The following is a 27,716-nucleotide window of genomic DNA, read 5'->3' on the forward strand; positions in this document are numbered from 1 at the left end:
ACCAGTTCAAACTGGCTCATACAGGTTCAGACTGTTCCAACCAGTTTGAACTGGTTCAAACCAGTAAAGACCAGTTCCAACTGGTTCCGACCGCTTCCGACTGGTTCGGGTTGGTTCAAACTGGTTCCGACCCGTTCAAACCAGCTCAAACCAGTTCCGACCGGTTCAAATCAGTTCAGACTGGTTCCGACCAGTTCCGACTGGTTTAAAACGGTTCTGACCGGTTCCGACCGGTTCAAACTGGTTGCGACCGGTTCAGACTGGTTTAAAGTGGTTCAAAGCAGTTCAGACCGGTTCAAAGCGGTTCAGATTGGTTCAAAGCTCCAGAAGGGGGTGGTATCCATGGGTACCTGCCACCCAAACCCCAATGCAATCAGATCCTCATACAATTTTTAAAATCAATTTCTGACCAGTTCAAAGTGGTTCCAAGAGTTTCAAAGCTGTTCAGACTGGTTCAGACCTGTCCTGACTGGTTCCAACTGGTTCAGACCGGTTCCGACCGGTTCAAACCGGTTCAGACCATTTCCGAACGGTTCAAAATGGTTCGGACCGGTTCTGAACTGTTCAAACCGTTTCAAACTGGTTCAGACCAGCTCAAACTGGTTCCGACCATTTCAAAACGGTTCCGACCAGTTCAAACTGGTTCCGACCCTTTCAGACTGGTTTAAAGTGGTTCAAAGCAGTTCAGACCGGTTCAAAGCGGTTCAGATTGGTTCAAAGCTCCAAAAGGGTGTGGTACCCATGGGTACCTGCCACCCAAACCCCAATGCAATCAGATCCTCATACAATTTTTAAAATCAATTTCTGACCAGTTCAAAGTGGTTCCAAGAGTTTCAAAGCTGTTCAGACTGGTTCAGACCTATCCCGACTGGTTCAAATTGTTTCAGACCGGTTCAAAGCGGTTCCGACTGGTTCAAAGCAATTCCGACCAGTTCTGACTGGTTCAAAATGGTTCTGACCGGTTAGAAGCGGTTCTGACCAGTTCAATGCAGTTCTGATCAGTTTAGACCAGTTCAAAGCAGTTCCGACTGGTTCCGATCGGTTCAAAGCGGTTCTGAGTGGTTCAAAGTATTTCTGACTGGTTCAAAGCGGTTCAGATGAGTTCCAACCAGTTCCGACCAGTTCAAAGCAGTTCCAACCGGTTCCGACTGGTTCCAAGTGGTTCAGACTGGTTCCAACCGGTTCAAAGTGGTTCCAAGCAGTTCTGACCTGTTCCAACTGGTTCAAAGTGGTTACAACCGGTTCAAGGTGGTTACAACAGGTTTAAAGCAGTTCTGACCAGTTCAAAGTGCTTCCGAGCAGTTCAAAGCTGTTCAGACCGGTTCGGACCTGTCCTGACTGGTTCAAAGCGGTTCAGACCGGTTCTGACCGGTTTAACGTGGTTCCGACCGGTTCAAACTGGTTCAAAGCGGTTCAGACTGGTTTCAAATGGTTCAAAGCAGGAAAGACCAGTTCTGACCAGTTCTGACCCGTTCCGACCGGTACAAAGCAGTCGGAACCACTCTGAACCAGTTTAAAGAGGTTCAGACCCGTTCAAAGTGGTTCAGACCGGTTCCGACCAGTTCAAAGTGGTTCCAACTGGTTCAAACCAGTTCCAACTGGTTCAAAGTGGTTTCGCCCGGTTCAAAGCGGTTAAGACCAGTTCCGACTGGTTCAAACTGGTTCCGACCGGTTCAGACTCGTTCCAAGCGGTTCTGACTGGTTCTGATGGGTTCAAAGCGCTTCTGACCAGTTCTAAGCATTTCATACCTGTTCTGACTGGTTCAAAGCAGTACCGACTGGTTCAAAGTGGTTTCGACTGGTTCAAAGCAAATCCGACCGGTTCCGACTGGTTCAAAATGGTTCTGACCGGTTAGAAGCGGTTCTGACCGGTTCCAACTGGTTCAATGCAGTTCTGACCAGTTTAGACCAGTTCAAAGCGGTTCCGACTGGTTCCAATTGGTTCAAAGCAGTTCTGAGTGGTTCAAAGCATTTCCGACTGGTTCAAAGCGGTTCAGACCAGTTCCGATCAGTTCCGACCAGTTCTGACCAGTTCAAAGTGGTTCCGACTGGTTCCAAGTGGTTCAGACCAGTTCCAACCGGTTCCAAGTGGTTCCAAGCAGTTCAGACCTGTTCCGACTGGTTCAAAGCAGTTACGACCAGTTCAAAGTGGTTACAACTGGTTCAAAGCGGTTCTGACCATTTCAAAGTGGTTCCGAGCAGTTCAAAGCTGTTCAGACTGGTTCAGACCTGTCCTAACTGGTTCAGACTGGTTCAGACCGGTTCAAAGCAGTTCAGACCGGTTTAGAGCGGTTCCGACCGGTTCAAACTGGTTAAAAGTGGTTCAGACTGGTTCAAACTGGTTCAAAGCAGGAAAGACCAGTCCCGACCAGTTCAGACCGGTTCAAAGCAGTTGGACCCACTTTGAACCAGTTTAAAGCAGTTCAGACTAGTTCAAAGTGGTTCAGAGTGGTTCAAAGTGGTTCCGACTGGTTCAAAGTGGTTCCGACTGGTTCCGTCTGGTTCAAAGCAGTTAAGAGCAGTTCCAACACAGTGGTTCCAACCCATTCAATGCAGTTCTGACCGGTTCCGACTGGTCAAAAATGGTTCCAACCAGTTCAAAGCAGTTTAAAGCGGTTCCGACTAGTTCAAAGCATTTCCGACCGGTTCAAAGTGGTTCTGAGCAGTTCAAAGCTGTTCAGACCAGTTCAGATCTGTCCCGACTGGTTCAAAGCAGTTCAGTCCTGTTCTGACCGGTTTAAAGCAGTTCCGACCAGTTCAAACTGGTTCAAAGTGGTTCAGACTGGTTCCAAATGGTTCAAAGCGGTTCAGACTGGTTCAAAGCAGGAAAGACCAGTCACGACCAGTTCCAACCGGTTCAAAGCAGTCGGAACCACTTTGAACCAGTTTAAAGTGGTTCAGACCGGTTCAAAGTGGTTCCAACCGCTTCTGACCAGTTCAAAGTGTTTCCAACTGGTTCAAACCAGTTCCAACTGGTTCAATGTGATTTTGACCGGTTGAAAGTGGTTAAGACCAGTTCTGACCGGTTCAGACCAGTTCCGACCGGTTCAAACCAGTTCTGACCTGTTCAGACCAGTTCCAAGCTGTTCTGACTGGCTCCGACTGGTTCAAAGCAGTTCTGACTAGTTCTAAGCGGTTCAGACCTGTTCTGACTCGTTCAAAGCAGTTCAGACCGGTTCAAACTGGTCCGACTGGTTCAAAGCAATTCTGACCGGTTCCGACTGGTTCAAAGCAGTTCTGACTGGTTAGAAGCAGTTCTGACCAGTTCTGTCTTGCCAGCTCTTTGACCTTGGGGAGCAGTGCCGATCATCCTTGGAACCTCACCTTGCTCCTCTGTAATGCCAGGTTGGTCCAGAACAAATCAGAAACCATCCATGATTTGATTCTGGATGAAGGTGCCAAGCTGGTATGTATTACAGAGAACTGGCTGGGGGAGGCTGGGGGCCCAGTGTGGTCCCGGCTTCTTCCTCCAGGCTACTCTGTTGAAGAGCAGGTGAAGGACCGTGGGCGGGGAGGTGGAGTGGCTGTGGTCTATAAGAATAACCTTACCCTTACCAGGATCCCTGTTAGAGTGTCAGATCATATCGAATGTGTGTACTTAAGTCTAGGGACCAGGGATAGACTGGGACTTCTGTTGGTGTACCGATCGCCCCGCTGCTCAACAGAGTCCCTAACCGAGCTGACGGACTTGGTCTCGGACTTGGTGTTGGAGTCCCGCAGGCTTGTTTTGCTGGGGGACTTCAATGTTCACTTTGGGACCAATTTGTCTGGGGCGGCTCAGGAGTTCATAGCAGCCATGACGACTATGGGCCTATCCCAAGTGGTCTCGGGGCCGACGCACATTGCTGGTCACACGCTTGATTTGGTCTTTCACTCTGATCAGGGTGGTGTTCCGTGGGTGGGGACTCTTGTGATTTCCCCATTGTCATGGACGGATCACCATCTGATTAAGGTCGGACTCACAATCACTTCCCACCTTCACAGGGGCGAAGGACCTATTAGGATGATCCGCCTGAGAAGGTTATTGGATCCAACAGGATTTCAAGAAGGCTTGGAGGAATTTAGTGTTGGCTCTGCTGGTGATCCTGTTGATGCCCTGGTGGAGAATTAGAACAGCAAACTCACTGGGGCTGTAGACATGATTGCTCCTAAGCATCGTCTCCAACCTGCTTCAAAATTGGCCCCTTGGTATATGGAAGAACTACGGGGGCTGAAGCAGCGAGGTAGACGACTGGAGAGCAAGTGGAGAAGACTTGGCTTGAATCCGACAGATTGCAACATAGAGCTCATTTGAAGACCTATGCTCAGGTGACACATGCGGCAAAGAAGCGATTCTTTTCTGCCTGTATTGCATCCACAAGTTCATGTCTGGCAGAATTGTTCAGGGTTGTGAGAGGGCTAGTAAGTGCCCCTCCTCCCTTGAATCAGGATCTGGAACCATCAATTACCCGCTGTGATGTGTTTAATGAATTCTTTGTGGGGGAAATCTCTTGTATTCGGGCCGACTTAGACTCCGTCTCCACAATTACCTCAGTGTCTGATGTGGAGGAGTCCAGCGACTCCTCTTTTGTGATTAGGTTGGATCAGTTCCAGTTTGTGACTCCTGAGGATGTGGACAAGCTGACTGGAATGGTGTGGTTCTGTTCTCTTAACCCTTGTTCGATATGGATTATATTATCTGGCAGGGGAAGGAGGCAATTATTAAACCACTTCTGAAGAAGCCTACCCTGGATCCCTCGGACTTGAACAACTACAGGCCTGTCTCCAATCTTCCGTGGCTGGGCAAGGTAATTGAGAGGGTAGTGGACTCACAGCTCCAGACAGTCTTGGATGAAACTGATTATCCTGACCCATTTCAAACTGGCTTTCGGGCTGGCTATGGGGTGGAGACTGCCTTGGTCGGCCTGATGGATGATCTCTAACTGGGAATTGACAGAGGAAGCGTGACTCTGTTGGTCCTTCTGGACCTCTCAGTGGCTTTCGATACTATCGATAATAGTATCCTTCTGGAGCGTCTGAGGGGGTTGGGAGTTGGAGGCACTGCTTTGCGGTGGTTCCGCTCCTACCTCTCAGGCAGGTTCCAGATGGTGTCCCTTGGAGACTGCTGTTCTTCAAAATCTGAACTTTTGTATGGTGTTCCCGAGGGCTCCATATTGTCTCCAATATTGTTTAATATATACATGAAACCGCTGGGAGAGATCATCAGGAGATTTGGTGCAGAGTGCTACCAGTATGCTGATGACACCCAAATCTATTTCTCCATGTCAGCATCATTGGGAGAGGGCATAACCTCCCTAAATGCCTGCCTGGAGTCAGTGATGGGCTGGATGAGGGATAACAAACTGAGACTGAAGACGGAGGTAATCGTTGTCCAGGGTTAGAACTCGAGAGTAGACATGTGCATGGTCCGGAGCAGTCCGGACCGGCACCGAAGGGGGCCTTCCTTTTAGGGCGGGGAGGGCTTGCTTACCCCTCCCGCCTCTTTGCCCCCTCCAGCGCCCGTATTTAACAGAATAACGGGGCGCTGGAAACCAGCCGCCCCCCCGCCCCCCCCGCCGTGAGCAGATTTAGCCCAAAAACTACCGATACCACTGCCGCCGCCCGCCAGCCCTCCCTCCCTCCCAGCCGCCCGCCCGCCCGAGTCCTCACCCGATGCTTTGTAAATAACAAGAGGAGCTACCGAATGGAGCTCCTCTCGCTAGGCAGTCCTGCAGCATACTGAAGCTTTGGGTGCGCGCATGCGCACACCGCAAAGGACGCCGATCACCGGAGGCCCGGTCTACCCGCCGGGAAAGGGCCGGGTAGAACGGGCCTCCGATTGCCGGAGGCCCGATCTACGGCCCTTTCCCGGCAGGTAGACCGGGCCTCCGGCGATCGGCGTCCTTTGCAGTGTACACATGCGCGCGCGCGCGCAAAGCTTCAGTATGCTGCAGGACTTCCTAGCGAGAGGAGCTCTGTTTGGTAGCTCCTCTCGTTATTTACAAAGCATCGGGTGAGGACTCGGGCGGGCGGGCGGCTGGGAGGGAGGGAGGGCTGGCAGGCGGCGGTGGCGGCGGCGGTGGCAGTGGTATCGGTAGTTTTTGGGCTAAATCTGCTCACGGCGGGGGGGGGCCGCAGGGGGGGCGGCTGGTTTCCAGCGCCCCGTTATTCTGTTAAATACGGGCGCTGGAGGGGGTAAAGGGGCGGGAGGGGTAAGCAAGCCCTCCCGCCCTTAAAGACATACCCCCCACCCGGACCCGAACCAGCCAGGGCCGAACCGGTCCGGCAGTTCGGCCATTCTTTAGAATGGCCGCCGGACCGGTTCGGACACACCCCTACTCGAGAGATGATTTTGATCTGCCTGTTCTGGATGGGGTCACACTTCCCCAGAAGGAACAGGTACGCAGTCTAGGGGTGCTTCTGGATACAAGCCTCTCCCTGGTGTCCCAGGTTGAGGCAGTGGCCAGAAGTGCCTTCTATCAGCTTTGGCTGATACGCCAGCTGCGTCCGTTTCTTGAGGTGAATGACCTCAAGACAGTGGTACATCTGCTGGTAACCTCCAGACTGGATTACTGTAATGTGCTCTATGTGGGGCTGCCCTTGTACGTAGTCCGGAAACTACAGCTGGTCCAGAATGCGGCAGCCAGGCTGGTCTCTGGGTCATCTCAGAGAGACCATATAACTCCTTTACTGAAGGAGCTACACTGGCTGCCAATATGTTTCTGGGCAAAATACAAGGTGCTAGTTATAACCTATAAAGCCCTAAACAGTTTGGGCCCTGGGTATTTAAGGGAACGCCTTCTTCTGCATGAACCCCACCGCCCACTGACATCTGCTAGAGAGGAGAGGAGAGCTGGTCTTGTGGTAGCAAGCATGACTTGTCCCCATAGCTAGGCAGGTTGCATCTGAATGGGAGACTTGATGTGTGAGCACTGTCAGATATTTCCCTCAGGGGATGGAGCCACTCTGGGAAGAGCCGAAGGTTTCAAGTTCCCTCCCTGGCTTCTCCAAGATAGGGCTGAGAGAGATTCCCGCCTGCAACCTTGGAGAAGCCGCTGCCAGTCTGTGAAGACAATACTGAGCTAGATAGACCAATGGTCTGACTCAGTATATGGCAGTTTCCTATGTTCCTAGGTCCGTCTGCAGCTACCACTGGCTTGTCTGGTGGCCACTCGGGGACGGGCCTTCTCCGCTGCTGCCCCGAGGCTTTAGAAAGTGCTTCCTAGTGAAATAAGAGCCTCCTCATCTCTGACAGCTTTTAAAAAGTCTTTAAAAAAACACTTCTTCTCCCAGGCTTTTAAATTAATGTTGTTTTAATGGTTTTAATGCTGTTTAAAAATATTATTTTAATTTTTTTAAATTATTGTAATGTGTGTGTTCCCCTCCCCCTATTTTTGTCTTAACGAATGTTTTACTTTGTTTTTATTCTGTTGTAAACCACCCAGAGACGTAAGTTTTGGGCGGTATAAAAATGTTCTGATAAAAATAAATAAATAAATAAATAAATAAATAAATAAATAAATAAATAACCTTTGCACGTAGACTTTCTGTGCTTCCAATCCTCTAATTCTAACCCGCTACCTAATCCTCCTGTATCAAATTGGAGCCAGGACCTATCTAGTGGGTCACCTGGCTGCCAATACTGACTGACTAAGGAAGAACAGTACAGCAAGCCAATCCAGATCAGAATTTAGAAGCAGCAAGCCAGTCCTAAGCACAGACAACATTCTTTTTGTGGCTTCCATTAATGAGTTGGGAACTAATACTATTGCTCTGCAGACCTGTCTTATAGTAAAGGTAAAGTGTGCCATCTAGTCAGTGTCAGCTCCTGAAGCCCACAGAGCCCTGTCATTTGCTTTGGTAGAATACAGGAGAGATTTACCATTGCCTCATCCCGCACAGTATGAAATGATGCCTTTTAACATGTTCCTATATCGCTGCTACCCATTATGGTACTTACTGCCACATAAACTTCTGCACACCTACTAGTGACATATTTCACAATCCTTTTATAGACATTATGACCCCTGTGCACAGCAAACATGCGGTGAGGACAGTGAGATCCCACTCACTAGCACCCCACCACCACCATCATGCGGATACATTTGCTGGCCATACCTCTGAGCCTTTATGTGTACAGTGTTTGTCTGCAGGGGCAGTATAAACCATGGGGAAAGTTCTTCCATATGACATGGAACTCTGGAACCCCCAGGGTTCCACACTACATGGTGGAAATCTCCCTACATTTGGCACTCCCTCTGTAGACAAGTGTCACATGTGCAGAGGCCCAGACAGAGTGGTCAGCTAGTGCATCAGTGTCAGGGAACATAACTAGGCATTGTGCTTCCATTTGCTTTCCTCCACATGTTCTGGACAGGGCTAAAGTTGCTGGCTAATCATAAAAGTAAATTTCAACACTAATTGTCTTGTTAATTGTAAAACTATTGGCTCTGAGCTTTGTGGACTACCCAGGAGACTCAGGAGACCATGATTTATCCACAAGCTATGCAACGGAGCATAGTTTCAACTCCCTTGGCCTAAGGAGAAGTAGCCAGTAATTCATTTAGCACCACGGTAAGGACTGATAGAAATATTGCCATGTTGCCCTTACCTGGGAGCTGTAAAGAATTCTTTCTACTGCTTTAAAGGATTGAAGTATAACAATAGAAGAAGATACTGTCCTAGAAAGCATTCTAATAAGAGTAACGGTCTGATCTCTAAAGGAACGAACAATGAAATCTCTGTGCAATCCACTTTGGAAGAAGAAAGAAAGCCTGGATACACTCTGAAATAGGAGAAAGGCACTATTTTCACTCTTTAAAAGAAAGAAATGAGATAAGCCCACTGTATTTTTTTAAGATCCACTGTTCCACATATCTGGGTTATAGTGCTGCAATACATGAAGCACTGATTATCCAAAACTAAAGTAATACCTGCACGATAGGTTTTTAAATTATTTTTTTAAAACCCAGTTTTTAAAAATTATTTTTTAAAAACCCAGTTACTGCTACCAGCATCCCAGTAAATGTAGCGGTTTACCCACATACCCTCCAAGTCCTGTTATGATGCCTCATCATGGTGTGGGGGGGAGGGTGTTCCTGGGAGGGATGAGTGAAGTATGCTGGTAGATATACTCCCAGAAGGGTCATCCTAAGTGCAAAGGTCATCCCAGCTGCCCAGCTAAAGCAAGCAGGCACCTATATTGGGCAGCAGCAATACAGGAAGGTCCTGGAGGCAGACAATCACTTCAGTGACAATGACAAAGGCATCATTTCATACTCCGTGGAAGAAGGCAATGGTAAACCACTCCTGTATTTTACCAAGAAAACATGGATAGACCACATGGATAGACAAAATTTAATGTTTGTTGATGTAGTGCTGGATGATGGGCCCCTCAGGTCGGATGGTACTCAACATGCTACTGAGGAAGAGCTGAGGATCTCTCAGAGGACCAATGGTGTTTATGATGTGGTTAGACTAAAGCCTTTTGGACATGTAGCAGCTGATGTTGCTGTGCGGGAAAAGAAAATCCAAAGCTGCAAAGACAGAATTACAGTGGGAACGTGGAACAGAAGAAGCATGAATATGGGAAAGCTCAACACAGTGAAAGATTAAATGAATCAACTACAGATTGACATCTTGGGCATCAGTGAATTAAAATGGACTGAAATGGGACACTTTCAGTCAGAAAATCATACTGTTTACTACTCAGGACATGAAAAACAAAGAAGGAACAGTGTTGCTTTCATAGACAGGAAGGATATAGCAATGACAGTACTTGGGTACAATGCGGTCAGTGACCGACAAATATCAATTAGATTTCATGGACAACCCTTTAACATGACAATTCTTCAAGTCTATGCCCCAACGACTGATGCAGAAGAAGAGGAGTTTGATTACTTTTATGCTTAAGTTCAGTCTGAAGCTGACAGAACAGGCAAGCAAGATATGAGGCTGGTGGCTGGAGACTGGAATGCAAAAGCTGGAAAAGGTAAGTAGGAGAAAACAGTCAGACTGTATGGCCTAGGAAACAGAAACGAAGCAGGAGAACGGCTTATTAGTTTCTGCCAAGCCAATGATCTCTTCATTGCTAACACATTCTTCAAACAACTAAAGCGGCACTTATACACATGGACATCACCAGATGGAGTACACAGAAATCAAATTGATTACATTATTGGTGCAAGGAGGTGAAAGAGCTCAGTTATAACAGCAAAGACATGGCCGGGGGCCGATTGTGGAACAGATCACAAACTGCTCATGTGCAAATTCCAAGTCAAGCTAAAGCAGAAAAACAAAGCTATACAGCTTCCATGATATGATCTTGAGAATGTACCCACCATTTTTAAGGAGAACAAACACTTTGAAGTTTTGAACCTCATTGATAGGGAACCAGAGGAACTGTGGAATGAAATTAAAGAAGTTGTTGAGGATGAATGTGAAAAAAGACTGCCAAAGACCAAGAAATAGAAGAAAGCAAAATGGATGCCAGAACAGACGATGGAAATTGCCAAGAGGAGGAGAGAAGCCAAAGTCAAGAAAGATAAAGACTTCAGGAAGGAACTTAATAGGGAATTTCAGGAAGCTGTTGGAAGAGACAAGGAGCAGTACTACAGTGACATCTGTAAAGACCTTGAGGATGGAAATAGACATGGAAAAACAAGGAACGTTTTCCAAAAGATCTCTAAACTCAGAGGGAGGTTCCAACTTTGAATTGGTATGTTAAGGGATCCCAAAGGACAGATAGTAACTGATTCAGAAAAGATCAAACAGAGGTGGAAGGAGTATACTGAAAATCTGTACAGCAGGGATACTCTAGAAGATATTCCCTACTTGCAAGAACCTCTAGTACAGGAAGATGAAGTTAGATCAGCACTCCGGTCATTACCAAGTCAGAAGGCTACAGGAATTGATGGAATAGCTACAGAAATATGGCAGGCAACAGAAGAAGAATCTGTCAAAGTTCTAACCAAACTATGCCAGCAAATTTGGAGAACAACATAGTGCCCAACAGATTGGAAGAGGTCAGTCTACATACCCATACCAAAGAAAGGAGACTTAACAGATTACACAGACCATCACACAATATCCTAAATTTGACATGCTAGTAAAAAAATGATCAGGATCATCCAACGCAGATTAGAGCCCTATGTGGAAAGGGAAATGCTGGATGTTCAAGCTGGTTTCAGAAAAGGCCAAGGAACAAGAGACATCATTGCTGATGCATGCTGGATAATTGAGAAAGCCAAAGAATACGAAAAAGAAGTCAATATGTGCTTTATTGACTATAGAAAAGCCTTCGACTGTGTCGACAGTGTAAAGTTGTGGAATATCCTTAGGAAAATGGGTGTCCCAGTACATCTCATTGTTCTCATGAGAAACCTATACACAGGACAGGAAGCCACAGTCCAGACGGAACATGGTGAAACAGACTGGTCCGAGATCGGCAAAGGAGTAAGACAAGGCTGTATACTTTCTCCTTATTTATTCAATTTATATGCTGAACATATAGTGAGAGAAACTGGATTGGAAGAAGATGAGTGTGGTTTGAAAGTTGGAGGAATAAACATCAATCACCTGCCCTATGCTGATGACACCTCTCTGACAACTGAGAATGCAGATGATCTGCAAGCTCTAGTAATGAAAGTCAAGGAGCACAGTGAAAAAATGGGACTATGACTAAATATTAAGAAGACATGTCCAACCACGGCGCCCCTAAAGGAAACATGGTGGCTGCCATGATGTGCTTAGCTGAGGAGCGGGTAGGCCAAGTGGTGCTGCCAGGTGACGCACTGCTTCTCCCCGCGCAGCCGGAGGTGGATGGCGAGCGGCTCCGTCTGGCCACCAGCGGCCCTCAGAAAGGGCGTCTGGTTTACAGGCCAGGACTGAGGCGCGGCGGGGACAGGCTTCTGGTCACCAAGTGTGGGCTGCTGCGCTACTGGGCCCCTGGAGGGCAGGCAGGGAGTGGAAGTGGCTCCAGCGGAACCTACTGGGTGGACTCTCAGCAGAGGCGGTATGTCCCAGTCAAGGGAGATCATGTGATAGGCATAATGACTGCCAAAGCTGGAGACATATTCAAAGTGGATGTTGGAGGAAGTGAGCAAGCTTCTCTTTCCTATTTGGCGTTTGAAGGTGCAACCAAAAGGAACCGGCCAAATGTGCAGGTGGAAGACCTTATTTATGGCCAGCTCATAGTTGCTAATAAAGACATGGAACCTGAGATGGTCTGTATAGACAGCAGTGGCCGAGCAAATGGCATGAAAGCAATAGGACAAGACGGCTTCTTATTTAAGGTGTCGTTAGGACTAGTCAGAAAACTCCTGGCTCCAGGCTGTGAAATCATTCAGGATTTGGGAAAATTTTACCCATTTGAGTTGGTGTTTGGAATGAATGGAAGAATATGAGAAAAAGCCAAAACAATTCAACAAACTCTAATTGTGGCAAATGTCTTGGAAACGTGAGCACATGACTGCAGAACAAAGGAAACAAGCAGTTGCTAAACTGTTAGACAGCTGATGAGAAGAAGAAGAAAAATGATTTTTCATTTTATGTTCTAGATAGAAATCATAGATTACAAACACAAAAATAAAATTTTATTTTTTATATTTAAGATGATAAAATTTTAGTTCACTGGTTTTTTTTCCTTTTAGGCCTTGTCATGTGGCAAGCTGTGTCGGTTAATGTTCTGAGCATCAAACTCCATGTTTTGTAGTAGAATTTTTCTAAAGACCCCTGTAATGCTGACTTAATCAAGTGCCTTTGCTTTAACTTTGAAATAAAGGGAAGCTTTGTTTCTCTCATCCATGTTGTTTTAGCCTTCTGTTGGCTACTTTCAGTGATGTACAGCCCAGTCCAATGCATGATTGAGCCAGCATCAATCATCATCAATGAGCCAGCGTGGTGTAGTGGTTAGAGTGCTGGACTAGGACCGGGGAGACCTGAGTTCAAATTCCCATTCAGCCATGATACTAGCTGGGTGACTCTGGGCCAGTCACATATCTCTCAGCCACAGGGTTGTTGTGAGGAGAAACTTAAGTATGTAGTACACTGCTCTGGGCTCCTTGGAGGAAGAGCAGGATATAAAATGTAAAATGTAAACATGTAAATGTAAGGACTAAACTAATGACAACGGGTACAGCAACCAGCCTAATTATTGATAATGAAGACACTGGTGGATGGCTTCTGCCTTTTAGGATCGACCATCAACAGTAAAGGATCCAGCAGTCCATTGATACACCACAGACTAGCACTTGGTAGGGTTGCAATGAAGGCCTTGGAAAGGATATTTAGATGCTGTGATGTGTTTACACCTACAAAGATTAGAATCGTTTGGACAATGGTTTTCCCCGTGACACTCTATGGATGCAAAAGCTGGACGTTGAAGAAGCAAAATAGGAAAGCATTGATGCTTTTGAACTTTGGTGCTGGAGAAGACTTTTGAGGATACCATGGACAGCCAGGAAAACAACAAATGGACCATAGAACAAATCAATTCAGAATTTTCACTCAAGGCACAAATGACCAGGCTCAAACTATCATACTTTGGACATATGCGAAGATCCAGCTCCCTTGAGAAGTTCATTATGCTAGGAAAAGTTGAAGGAAAAAGAAGAGGACAACCAGCAGCAAGGTGGATGGACTCAATTACGACAGCAATGAATGCACCACTGAGAGACCTTAAAGGCCAAGTTGAAGACAGATTATCCTGGAGAGAATCTAGCTATGTGGTCACTAAGAGTCGATGCCAACTTGATGGCACTTAATCAATCAAACTCACTTACATAATCAGATAGGAGGTCACAACTGCTTCCTCAAGAGGCAATATTCAGGCCAGACCTTTTTGTTGATGGCCGAAATGATGAGGAAAATTACTCAAAGTAGTCCTACTGAAATTAAAAAGACAAATTAATTTCAATGGGACTACTCTGAGTAATTTTCCTCATCATGTCAGCCATTGTATCTTCTACCCTCCACCTAAGTACAATTCTCCACTTAACTTCTACAATTCTGAAGACTGTTTCTGATGAGCTAAAGAACAAACAAATTCCAATCTAAAATCTAATTCATAATCTAAATACAATCCAAAATTCTGGATTTCAAGTTTAGCTCTTTTCTAAATATAGAGAATTTCCCTAGTACTACATAACTTAATTAACAGAATATAACCATATTTGGGTAATCTGAATTTTGTTAGGTTTTTTTACTCTACTGTTTGAATAGAACTTAAACATCAAAGGCTTCACTGGATTGAGTGAGACAACTAACTACTTATTTACTAAATTTATATATTGCCTTTCAACATGGGTGTGCTCAAGGCAGTGTACAAAGACCAATAAGATATCAATGCATTAAAACAATAAAATATCACAGGCAATTAAATAATTAGACGTCAGCAAAGAATCAGGTATACATAAAACAATCTAGCAGCTAGGTAAATCAATTACAGTTAAAGGCTTGTCTTAAGAGATGCATATTTACAAGTCAGCACAAGATGGCTAACAAAGGAGCCTACCTGGCTTCTGGGGAAAGGTTGCATAGTCTAGGTGTCACCACTGGAAAGACTCTTTCCCAATTCCCCACCAACTGCACTTCAGATGGCAGTATGGATTCTGGAGCAGGGACCCTTCAGAATATCTTAATGTAGGGGCAACCTCATATAAGAGTTTAAGTACTATGGCCCTAAACTGTTTAAAGCTTTAAAGGTAATAACCAGCACCATGAACTGGGTCCAGACAAATCAGAAGCCAGTGAAGATAGGAACACAGGAACATAGGAAACTGCCATATACTGAGTCAGACCATTGGTCTATCTAGCTCAGTATTGTCTTCACAGACTGGCAGCAGCTTCTCCAAGGCTGCAGGCAGGAATCTCTCACAGCCCTATCTTGGAGAAGCCAGGGAGGGAACTTGAAACCTTCGGCTCTTCCCAGAGCGGCTTCATCTCCTGAGGGGAATATCTTGCAGTGCTCACACATCAAGTCTCCCATTCATATGCAACCAGGGCAGACCCTGCTTTGCTATGGGGACAAGTCATGCTTGCTACCACAAGACCAGCTCTCCTCTCCAGATGGTACAACAAGGAGTGTTAAATGTTCTTTGTAGCTCCGACAGCAGCCTAGCTGCTGCATTCTGAACTAATTGAGGTTTCCAAACCCGCCCCTCCAGTACACTACTGCTCAGGGCAGCTCACAACAATAAAATAGATACAATATACAATAAAAGTAATACAATTAACCAAACTATGTAAACAAGTTAAAAGTCAGGTTTAAAACCACAATCAGTATTAAGTTTCAAATTAAACGTTATTTTAAAAGCTAAAAATTGAGAATTATAAAAACTAAAAACTAAAGAACCTACCAGATATAATCAAAGATGGAGCATTAATTTAAAAAGCCTCTTTAAAAAGATGTGTTTAGCAGTTTTTAAAAAACACTGAAGGAAGGAGCATGGCGAAGCTCTTCAGGGAGGGCGTTCCAAAACCGAGGGGCCACAATGGAAAAGGCCGTTCTCTAGTCCCCACAATCGAATTTCTGTTAGTGACGGGGCCATGAGCAGGGCCTGAGATGATAAATGGAGGGCCCTGGAAGTTTCATATGGGTGAATGGAGTCCAACAGGTACCCTGGCCCCAAGCCATGTAGAGCTTTAAAGGTCAAGACCAGCACCTTGAACCTAGCATGAAAGCGGATTGGTAACCAATGAAGCTGCACCAGAATGGGTGTGATATTCATGAAGTGACTTGTGCCCACGAGCATCCTTGCAGCAGCATTCTGGACCAGCTGAAGCTTCAGAACAGTCTCTGAGGGCAGCCCCACGTAGAGTGCATTGCAGTAGTCCAATCTGGATGTTACCAAGGCATGAGTTACTGAGGTCAGGTCCAACTTCTCCAAGTAGGGTTGCAACTAGTACTTGGTAGATTTATAAATCTAAATTGGTAGATTTCTAATGCTACCAGTGCCAGCAATGTTATCAAGACAGTAATTCAATCAATTTGAATTCCTAGTTCATTTTTATTCCCCCCCCCGCACTTTATCTTTGGGGTGGTTAGTTCAACGCTTGATGGCTGCAGCATATGAGATGGCTTACCAGTGTGGCTGTGTTACTGAAGTTTGAAACGCCAAAATAAAACTTCTATATTCCCTTTCACCTAATGTTTCTCACTTCAGCTGCAAGTTTCCAAATATTATGAGAAATCAAGCAATAGCATATGCATGGGCGAACTGAAATAGCCCCAGATTAAAAATGGCTACTTAACACAGAGAAGGAGAGTTTTTGAAAGATTATTGTGTACATGGTTAGGATCCTTACATGACGTATCTGTTGCTGCACTGTACTCCTTTAGACTGCAGGTGGAAGAATGTTCCACCTGCTCTGGAATGTTCAAGTGCTCTCTCATACAGAAACAACCCAATCCCCAACAGTGAAAGTTAGCATGACAGAAAGAAGGCTAGGCTAGAGCATGCTAGTTTTGTATGTGCAGGGAATATTTTTCAGATATTCTGTTCTGTTCCACACCTGTTAGTGTTAGACTTTGGCAACAAGTACATCATGGGAGGCTGTGCACTTGTAAAACCAACCAACAAAACACCAACCTCAACCCATCCAACACTTTATCAATACATGGAACTGATAACTGTTCAAACACATTTTAAGCAAGCACAAGCCCTAGTCATTTATATGGGATGCAAAATACATGGGTAAAATTTCAATTATTAACTTGCTAACACAGCATAACATGAGCACAAGTCCAATGTCTTGTTCAATCTGTATTTTGTTCACAGGGTTTCCCCAACATAAGGATCTCATTTCCAACAAAGAGCAGCCTTCATGGAAACAGCGTGGTGTAGTGGTTAGAGTGCTGGACTAGGAACGGGGAGACCTGAGTTCAAATCCCCATTCAGCCATGATACTTGCTGGGTGACTGGGCCAGTCACTTCTCTCTCAGCCTAACCTACTTCACAGGCTTGTTGTGAGCAGAAACCTAAGTATGTAGTACACCACTCTGGGCTCCTTGGAGAAACAGCGGGATATGAAATGGTTTTTTTTTTAAAGGTGCCTTGGAAGGTAGCAGGCTGCAAGCTGGGCTTGAGTCTGGTGGCACTCATCATGGGGACTGTCTATAGGGCCTCCACAAATTGCACAATTGCAGTGACCCTACTTCAAGCCACTGCAACTGCGTGTGAAGCACAAGGCTACGTGAAGGCCCCTCAAAATAGGAATGCTAGAAACAGTGCCTCTGCATAAGTGCTGCTAGGCTGCAAACCCAGTGTTTGTAGTTCTTTGGGGCGGATTAGTCTAAACTGGACCACGATCACAAAAAACAGTGGAAATGGGAGAAGATCATATATGAGCTGGAAAAAATTATTTCAGTCATCATAAGGTTTTGCCTGCACTGTTGATTAGATTGGTGGCAAACTGGGAGGACAGTAATAAACATTCGACTTGTAAGGTTTGCAGTGACTTGCTTCTGTACTGCAGGCTTTCAGCAGTGTTTGTAAAGGAGGCTGAATTTACAGCACTAGGACACAGCATGATCCACCAAACATGGTTTAAATGCACAGCTGTACTGCAGCCTCTTACACCTTGCTGCCGTGGAATAATCATGCCCGACTCTATGAATAATATACTGCTTACCTTCCTGTTTAGAGCAACACCATCTTCACAGTCCAACACAGCAGAATCCACACCGAGGGATGGAATTTTTTTAATCTTTCTCTCATCATCCGCAGGCACATAGAGAACAGCTCTCCTGGGTATGTAACTGCGAGACTGTGTCAAGTGATAATCAAGCTTAGGAATGGCAACAGGCAGAAGAGAACTTCTGTAAAAAAAGAAGAAGTTATTTTTAGTCTCCTGGTAGGTTTTGGTTTTTTTCCTTCTATAAACACTTTCAATAAATTTTGCTGCCATTCAGTTATATATGATATATTATTATTTTGTTAACAAGTAGTAAAGTAGTGATTTACTCCATGGTAGGGGTGTGTGAATAGCTTTGGAACCGAACTGGTTAGACTTTGAGCCAGTTCAGTTCGACAGTTCGGGGTTGAGCTGAACCAACCCCAGTTTGGCTCGATCCTGGACCAAACCTCCTACAGTTATTTGGGGGGATTGTGGACCCAAAAGGTTTTTTAAAATCATTTCCCCCCCCAACTTACTCCCTCCAGGGGGAGCTTCTCCAAGGTGACAGGAGGGTCTGCAGAGGTTTCCCCCCACCTCTATTATTGCAGGCACCACTCAGTTTGGGCAGTCTTCGGCCCTTTCCGGGCCTTTCCCCTGGCGCGGCAGCCATTTTGGAGGCCACCGCACATGTGCAAATGACCCCTGCATGACCGGGTCATGGCCCAGGGGCCATTTGCACATGCATGGCGGCCTCCAAAATGGCCACGGCACCGGGGGAAAGGCCTGGAAAGGGCCGAAGACAACCCGAGGCGATGCCTGCAAAAACGGAGGCTGTCGGGAGGGAGACGGAACCTCTGTAGACCCCCTTGCCACCTCAGAGAAGTCCCCTTTAGACTTACCTTTAGAAGTCCCCTTTAGACTTACCAACTTACCTTTAGAGGGTAAGTTGGGGGAAAATTAATTTTAAAAAACACCTTTTGGTCCATAGACCCTCTGGGCCGAACCGGACCAGAAGGGTTTGAGGAGGTGCCAGACTTGGCCTGGTCTGGTCTGGTCCAGACTCAAACTGAACCAGGCTAGCCGGTTCAGTACACACCCCTACTCCATGGAGGTCAGAAGAGCATTTTATCCTTACTAGAGCCCTGTGAGTTTAAGGTTGCTTCACACATTATGTTCCTTCAGTATACACCTAGGTTTTTAAAATATACACCTAAAATGCAGTTTAGCTCCCAAACGAAGCCCTGGGAGAGCTGCTGTTGGCCATGCTGTCAACACGGTTCTGAAGGATCTAGCTCACAAACGGAGCTGCATGTTTGAGGGGTGGCGGCCCAGGTTCTTTGAATGCGTTTACTCAATGCTGGCTCCTCCCCTGATCCCCTCCCGTTTAGTTTAGCTTTGAGCAGGAATGTGAGATTGTGTCCGAGCCCAATCATCTAGCAACTGCACTATGTCCTGAACTGGAAAGGAGATAATTTTGACCTCCTCTTAGGAATAGCAATACAAATAAGCAGAAGCAACATTTCTGCAACATCTCCAGTAAAAGGGGTATCATACAATACTCATATGGAGGATGGTTGCTGGTGCTGATGGAAAGGTATTTCCAACTTCCCATGCCACTCGTGGCAACCAAGTCACAGCTCAGTTACCCATTCATGACAGTTTCCTTACACCGGGATAACCTGCTTATACAGGAATACATTATTAATATTTATATATCACCTTTGAACAAAAATGCTCTTAAAGTGCTTTGCTTAGCAAAAACAATAAGAAGATTGCATAGCAAAAAGGATCAGAAGACTGTCTTATCCCAAAGGGGCTCAAGGTCTAAACAGAAACACAAGGGAGATACCAGTAACAGACACTGAAGACACATTGTGTGGGAGTTCAATAGAGACCCTTACTCTGCCCCTGCGAAATAGAAGAGACACTACTTTAAAAGGATGCTGATGTTTAATGCCAGGTCGGTCTGCAATAAGACCTCCTCCATCTTCGATCTTTTACTGGAGGAACAGCACGACCTGGCTTGCATTACTGAGACCTAGTTGGGCCTAGATGGGGATGTTGCCCTATCTGAAATGTGCCCACCAGGTTTCCATGTGCTTCATTAGCCGTGGCGGGGTGGTGGTGATTTTCAAAGAAGATCTTGCATTGGTCAGGGGCCCTGCCCCGCACATGACTGGTTGTGAATGCCTTCTCATGATGTTGGGCCTACGCAACAAGATTGTGCTTCTGCTGATGTACCGGCCGCACCGCTGCTCAGCTGCTGCCCTCTCTGAGCTCCTTGACCTTGTGGCGGAGCTGGTGATTGAGACCTCTAGACTTATGATTTTGGGAGACTTCAACTTTCCAGCCCTAGGCGGGGCCTCCGTGTGTGTTCAGGAGTTCATGGCCTTCATGGCAACCATGGGCTTGTCGCAGGTAGTCTAGGGCCCGACTCATGTGGACGGACACACTTTAGACCTGGTCTTTGTCTTGGAGCAGTCGCAACGTGATTTGAATATGGGGGATATAGCCAACTCTCCCTTGCCATGGTCATTAAAAACAATCCCAAGGCAGTTTACAAAAGTTAAAAATCATACAATAAAAATGACAATTAAAAATTAAGCTAAAAATATAAAACAAATCTGATTTAAATATAAAATCAAACATAAAAACTATACATGGGTAAAACACACAGAAGCAGCAATAAAAACAATCATGTAAAGACCTGGATAAAAAGCCAAGATTTAACAAGCTTTCTAAAAACTGTGATGGAGTGAATGGCCACTGGGACAGCATTCCAAAGTCTGGGAGAAGCAACAGAGAAGGCCCTGTCTCACGTGCACGACAACCGAACTTCCCTCATTGTCAGCACCCAGAGCAGAGCCCCCTCAGATGATCTCATCAAGTGGGCAGCAACTCTTGGGAGCAGTATGCGGCAGCCTGCCTGTTTATGGCCACTAGGAGATATGATAGTGTGGCACCTCTCTTGAGGTCACTGCACTGGTTACCTATTTGCTTCCAGGTCCAATTCAAAGTGCTGGTTCTCACCTTTAAAACCCTTCAAGGCTTAGCACCTGCTTACCTTCAAGACCACCTCTCCCACCCAGTCCTGTCCAATCCTGTGAGATATTCTTAGGTTGCCCTTCATTCAGTCCCTGGTCTCAGAGAGGTCCATAGTACTATGGCCCATGGAAGGGCTTTCTCTGTTGTTGCCCCTTCACTTTAGAATCCCCCCACCCCCCAGATGGTCTGCCTCCTCCCTTTCAGCCTTTAAGATCTTATTGAAGATATTTCTTTTTCACCAGGTGTTTGCCCTTTAAATCTCTCTCTGTCTCTCTCTCTTTTAAATCTCGAGTGCTGTTCTTGCCCGTACAGCATCCTGAGTGGATTGGGTGGTATATTAAATCTTTTAATTAGATAGATAGATAGATAGATAGATAGATAGATAGATAGATAGATAGATAGTATCCTTTTGCATGGTTAGTAGGAGTTTACATATCTATTGCTATGTGTAAGTTGTAGCACAAGGGCTTTCTTTTTTGTCAAGTACAAGAATTGGCTGCTCTCCATATTTTGGAAGTGGCTCTCAGGAGCTGTTTTTCAAGGGGGTGGCCTCAAAAGCACCACTATGTATGGGCGTCCCCACTTATCTTCATGTAAGAAAATTACAGTGTGAAGTAGCCCTTAATGTAAAACTTAAAAAACTACAGTACCAATAACATTTTGATGTCATATCATATTTAGCAGTTATCTAAATCCAGCACACAGTAATGCAGCATTGGTGAAAAGGAGAAGATACCTAGAAGATTTGGAAATCATGAACCTCTATGATGCAGCTGCTTTGTTAAGACAGATGAGCTAATCTGATAGGTTCAACACTGGTTTATTGGTGATGTATGGAAACGCACCTATAGGGGCGTAGCAAGGTTGGAGCAGGCTCTGGGACAAAAAATGAAGATAGGTCTCTCCCTTCTGCCTTCTTCAGAGGGGTGCAAAGGGGAGAGCAGAGAGCATGGTGTCACCCAGATGGTGCCCCCCCAGGGGGCCAAAGGACATTTGTCCCCCACCTTTCAATTGTAGCTATGCCCGTATGCTCCTGGTATCTGTGACTCCAGAGCTTTAATCAGGACCCTTAGGAGACTGAGGCCAAGTGAACTAATGTAGACATGTACATCTCAGGTTTCAGAGTCCTTTCAGGGGTATTCAACCTTAGATCTTTTATTTGGCAGACAGCACGAATCCTCAGGATTAAGCAATGCTTGATACATACATTAAGAATTTGGCATGCAACTGAACAGTTCTATTTGTTCTTTTACATTTCAGACTCCAACTTCCAGCTGAAGCTGCTAACCTCAGGGACCTGAGTTGAATTCCCTAAGGTCTAAACTCAGGTACAGCTGCCCACAGTCCCACCTGTGGTGCATTCCCTAATCATGGAACCCATTTCCCACACCCACACTGCTGGTTTAACTGCAGACATTGAGTCAATTTGCTTGGCTGTTTCCTAGTATAACAGGAGCTCAGCATACATGACACAAAGAACTTTTCTTATTAAAATTCTTAAAAGAGCACTATAATCTGATATGCCATTATATACTATTTCGCTTTCTTCCATTTAAACTGATAAACCCATCAGGATATGTAAAACAAAGAACTGTAACAAAAGAAGTTTGAGCATGAGAAAAACAGGCTTTATCACAAATTATTTCCTTTGACTACAGCATGTAGGTTTCTAATGTTTTCAAAAAGCATTATGTCTTCATTATTTTCTCCATGAGCTCCATTAGTTAATGTGAGAAGTTGGGATTTTTTCCTTGACAGAATTTTCTTAAAAGGTTCAAGTCTACAAAATGCATATAAGAAGCATTTATTTATTATTTTTGTTTACAGTCAGACAGGTGTTATTGGCTGGTTTGTTTTATCCAGACATCAAGTCCTTCCCAAGGACTTGGGATGGCTGGATTTTATTATCATTATTGTTGCTGTTATTATTATAGATATGGTTGCAGAATATAGGCTGTTCCCTGTAAAGTTGCTTTTTGTAATTGGCTGATGGTGATTTCTGTGGCCCCTATTGTGTTGAGGTACTCTTTAAGGTGTTTTGGAATTGCACCTAGGGAGACAATTACCACTGGGATTATTTTGGTCTTCTTCTGCCACAGCCTTTCAATTTCAATTTGTAGATCTTTGTATTTTGTTATTTTTGCTATTTCTTTTTCTTCTATTCTGCTTTCACTTGGTATTACTATGTCGATTATTTTAACTTGTTTTTCTTTCTTCTCGGCTACAGTTATATCTGGAGTATTGTGTGGCAGACGTTTGTTTGTATGATGATGATGATGCTATTTACACACAGTCTACCAGATGTTATTGACTGGATTTGGTACATTAATTATCAGGCCCTTTCCAAGGGATAACTAAAGAAAAATGAAAGATAGTGTCATAGTATTCGTGCTGTCCCAAGTAGTGTGGCCTTCTGTAGCTGATGTGTTGTAATTTTATTGATGCCCAAGGTGTCAAGATGGTGTTCAAGTTTTTATTATTCTTATTCTTATTATTATTATTACAGTCAGACAGGTGTTATTGACTGGTTTGTTTTATCCAGACATCAAGTCCTTCCCAAGGGCTCACAATCTAAAAAGAAACATAAGATATACACCAGCAACGGTCACTGGAGGTATTGCGCTGGGGGTGGATAGGGCCAATTACTCTCCCCCTGCTAAATAAAGAGAATCACCACATTAAAAGGTGCCTCTTTGCCAGGTTAGCAGGGGTTAACAAAGAGCAGGGGTGCCTCTTTGCCAAGTTAGCATTTGTGCTCTTGACACCTATTTTAAAATAAATCTCTATAGAAAAAAGGAAGCAAGAAAAACTACAACCCAAGTCTCAGGTCTACAAAAGTACTGTGGTCACATTATACCTACTGTATAATGTATCTACCACTCCTGTATCTACCACTCCTCGCACTGCCCTCATTGCAACCTTTGGGCTAACTTGACTCTTGCACTTTAAAACAGGGGTTTCTAACCTTGTCGTGCTCCCAGACGTTGTTGGACTACTACTACTTACTATTATTATTTATTATTTAACAGCTCCCATAATCCCCAGCCACTTTGGGGATTGTTGCTGGAGACGATGGATGTTATGGTCCAAAAACACCTGGGGACCCAAGGTTGGGATCCCCTCTGCTTTAGAAACCAGGAAATCTTTAGACTTGTGCTAACATCTGAGAGCCTGTGTGGTGCAGCAAATAAAGTCTGGGTCTTGAACTGAGGTAAGCATATTCAATTCTTTATTCAGTCATTATTCTTATTGGATGGCTTTGGCCAGTCTTAGTCTATCACATGATTCTTGTGAGATAAAATGAGATAACTCCCATGTATATTGTCTCCTGACCTCCTTGGAGAACGTGTGCGATACAAATGTGATAACTAAACAGTGGCTGACATGATATGCAGCTTCGGTGGTGCAGAACTGCTGCAGAGATGCTCATTATCCCCAGTTCCAAGCATGACCTAGTAACACTATCATACCAACTGTTCTCTTAATCTCTCAGACTGTAGATCCAAAGCAATCCAAGGCCCTCTGGCTCACAGGTACAATAGCTAGGGCCACTGAGCAGACTAGGTCCCAACTCAGATTTCCTGAAGTTCCTTGTGATTATGGCTCTATATCTGACCCTACTAGTGCACTGATGTGCTCCCCATTGGTATCTATTCCTATAACCAGAGCTTTGTTATACTCTGGTGCTTGCACTGCTTTGGCAGAATAAAAATGCTGCATTTAATACCTCAAGTCTTCTGTCAAGAAAAAGTGGATACCTCAAACAGTATAAAATGTTCAACTAAATATATACTTGCTGCTGATTACACATATTGTACTCTGATGATCATGCACAAGGGCAAAGAGCTACATCAGACATGGAAATCCTAGGCTTGACCACTAAGAAACCTGGTCAGTGCTTCCTCACTTTTCAGATTTTACAAGGCATTGCAGCATATGAAATTACAGAAGGCTCCTATATGCATGATTCTCTCTAATGAAACAGGAAGATTTAAATTGTTTATACCAAACGCCACCAAATCTCGAGGACAAGCTAAAAAATTTAACTATTCATATACGCTTTTGAATTGCTTGATTGATATACCTGTGCTGCTCACTAATAATCCTGGTTATCGACCTAACATTCTAATCATTTTGTTCTGATGGCTTGTTTCGCAAAGAATTAACACTAATGAATGGCTAAAATACCTCAGATCATATATGTCTAATTACAGTCAAGAGCAGCTCTTGTCTGCATGTACATTTCAATTTACCTCTGGGGATAATGTTTGTTAATTGTATTTCTTTATATAGTGGTTGGGGGGAAAGCTGCTTACTCAAAAAGGGGCTAAGTGTTCTCTTCTTCCTCTTTGTTCCCACAAGAAGCTAAAGTCACTTCAAGAGCCACTTAATCCCATCATCCATGGTTACAATTGCCTTAAAGCATTAGTCAAAAAGAATCTGAAAGTAAATGCAGCTATATTGCATAATTAAATTCAGGTAGTTATTGCTGGGGGCACTTTCCAGGTCCAAATACATAAAATGGCACAGCAGGAATCTTAACTAAGGTAGTGTTTTAAATTTGGTCAACTACAATATTGCACAGATCGAGTAGAGGAATATGCAGGCAAACACACACAAAAAAGAGCCCCTCATACATAATGTGTATTGTAAGGCAAAAGAAAAGAGGAAGGACCTCTAACGTTTGAAGTGACAAGAACCTACAAAAGTCCATATGAAAGGGAAATAAAAATATCAAGAGAGAGAGAGGAAATGAAAAGAAAGCTGATGTTTTAACAAAGACCAATTCCTTACTATTAAAAACTAAGTAAAATTCAGGTGAATAGTATTTATTGATTTTATTCTGGATATCCTCAAAACACTTTTAAAAAAACTATGGCAAAGAAATTCAAGAGGGATTTTAGGATATGTTCTCTACTTGGCTATATGCATTTACTCAACATGAAATTTTAGTCCCACTGGTTTACATGGTTGGTTTACAAATACATGGTTGGGGTGCCAATTAATAAAGCAACATGTTTAACATGCAGATGTTTAACATGAGTTGATTATCTAACTATAAAGGGAGCTGATTTATCAACATTCTTTAATTAAGCTGAAACAAAAGTCATGCCAACCAACATATCAAACACATTCCTTTACATACGGATTTTCTCATTTCCCGCCCTTATTCAAAGACATTTTTTCATGATTTTTTTAAAAAAACCTCTCTTCCCCACCACAAAATACAATACTGTACAGATTGATTGATACCATCGAAGATTAGAAGATGTTACGCAAGAGACTTTAGAAATATGAGACAGTTGCTAGGAGATCCAATTTCTATTACATCTTACTGTAAACAGAAATTGGATAGGCACAAATAGGTTTGAGCCTACTGTAAGTGAAATCAATGGCTGACATCCTGAGTAACCAAGTGTGTGCACTGCACTCCTAGTATCAGGGCCCATGCAGTGCTAGCCCTTGTGCTGGTCTGTTGTGCTTTGGAAGCATGGGCAATCGTGTGCCAGAGAGCACACTTACTGTAGTTCACCTGGCTGTGCTCAGGGAAGTAGTGCAAGACCATCCATCATTTGGAAGTGCAGCATACCAGCACCAGCATTGCATGGACACTGATAGGAAAACTCACGTTTCATTAATCAGAATGTCAGCCAGTGTCTCCATTTCAAACTATCTAGAACACAACAGCTAAAAAAAAAAGCAGAGAAGGTACACAATTTCAAAAGTGCAATGTAGAGAAGTCCACTGAAGAGAAGAGTCAGTAATTTAAAACAAAAAACAAAATTAATTCCAGTGATGACAACTCTTAGATCTCACAGACTGGAACAGATCACACTATAGAGCAAGGAGTTGCCTGCTGGAAACCCAAACTGTAGTAGGAGGGGGATTAAAAAAACGGGGAGAGACGCTAAAATTGTAAGTTGTTTTGTGCTGGATTTCAAATGGCAACTAATATCAAGCAAGTCTCTTTAAAATAGTAGTCTTGCATGGTGTTTTTTTCTTGAAGCTATCATAAAATCAATTGAAATAAACACAAACAGGAAAGAATAAAAAAAAGAAACAATCTTCTCAAGGAATGATAGGACTGAGATCAACTAAAAAAGTAACCGACAAAGGCCTAAAATAATAGATCTCTCAACCATAAAATGATAAAATGCAATCATAGGTTAAATGGTTAACCAAGCCCAACCCTCCCACGAGCTCTAACCCCGTGACCTTTCCTTTAACCCATCAAGTAAATTATCTCAACTACACTGTGGCTTGCAACTATCCAGGAATCTTCTATACACAGTGGCCAGCTTTTCTGCTATTTACTGAAAAAGAAAGCTAAAGATCAATGGCCACAATCCAACACAGAGTTAACCATGCTTAAGTCCACTGAAATCAATGGGATTAAACATTCTGTTTAGCTAGATTGTCATAGAATAGTTAGTGGGACACAATGCAATTTTTTTAAAAAAGATTGTAAGGCTTATATTTAGAGATTTGGGAAAGAAAAAAAATAGACTCTCTCACAGGAGATTGGAACAAGCTATTTTTGTTGAGAAATTGAAAATATTGATCTTTCTCCATTTCATATATTGTAGCAAAACTTTGGCACAGGCTGACTTGAACAAGAACATTATTTAACAGCCACATTAGTTGTGCCACTTTTTCTTTCATTTTTAACCTACTTTCCAATAGTCTTATGAGATCACCTGGCATTCCGTGTGTCCGAGAGTGTGTGTGTGTGTGTGTGTGTGTGTGTGTCCGCCTCATCAACTTTGCAACACCTGAACCAATATGGACCAAATTGGGTACAGTTGTAGGGACCCACAGGGACACCTCAAGAGCGTAGTTTGTGATTATGTCATCCACCCACATACAAGATGGCGGAGGCGTAAATGTTTGAGATGTAAGTGGGCTAACTTGTAAATTGCTTAACCAATTTGAACCAAATTTGCTACAGCTATAGGGGCACATGGGGAAACCTCAATCTACCCCAATCCAAGATGGCAGACATGAGAACTTTTGAGGAGAGGGTGGGCTAACTTGTGGATTGTCTAACCGATTTGAACCATAATAAGGTACAGTTG

General features: G+C 44.2%; 1 protein-coding gene and 1 pseudogene across 5 annotated transcripts in view; one reads left to right on the plus strand and one right to left on the minus strand.

Annotated features, from left to right (window-relative positions):
• The window catches only part of CLYBL (citramalyl-CoA lyase), a 330,208-nt gene that overhangs the window by 120,499 nt on the left and 181,993 nt on the right, over window positions 1–27,716 (minus strand). For all 5 annotated transcript variants that reach the window (XR_008318450.1, XM_053304757.1, XM_053304755.1 and 2 more), the window contains exon 2: window positions 17,611–17,797. Coding sequence is in view for 4 of the 5 variants with exons in the window: in XM_053304757.1 (XP_053160732.1) it covers window positions 17,611–17,797 (187 nt within the window). In the remaining variant the exon portion in view is untranslated. The remainder of the gene's footprint in view (window positions 1–17,610; window positions 17,798–27,716) is intronic.
• LOC128349436 (exosome complex component RRP40-like) lies at window positions 11,676–12,495 on the plus strand (annotated as a pseudogene).

This window comes from Hemicordylus capensis, chromosome 3 (genome assembly GCF_027244095.1).
Source record: "Hemicordylus capensis ecotype Gifberg chromosome 3, rHemCap1.1.pri, whole genome shotgun sequence".
Taxonomy (NCBI): Eukaryota; Metazoa; Chordata; class Lepidosauria; order Squamata; family Cordylidae; genus Hemicordylus; species Hemicordylus capensis.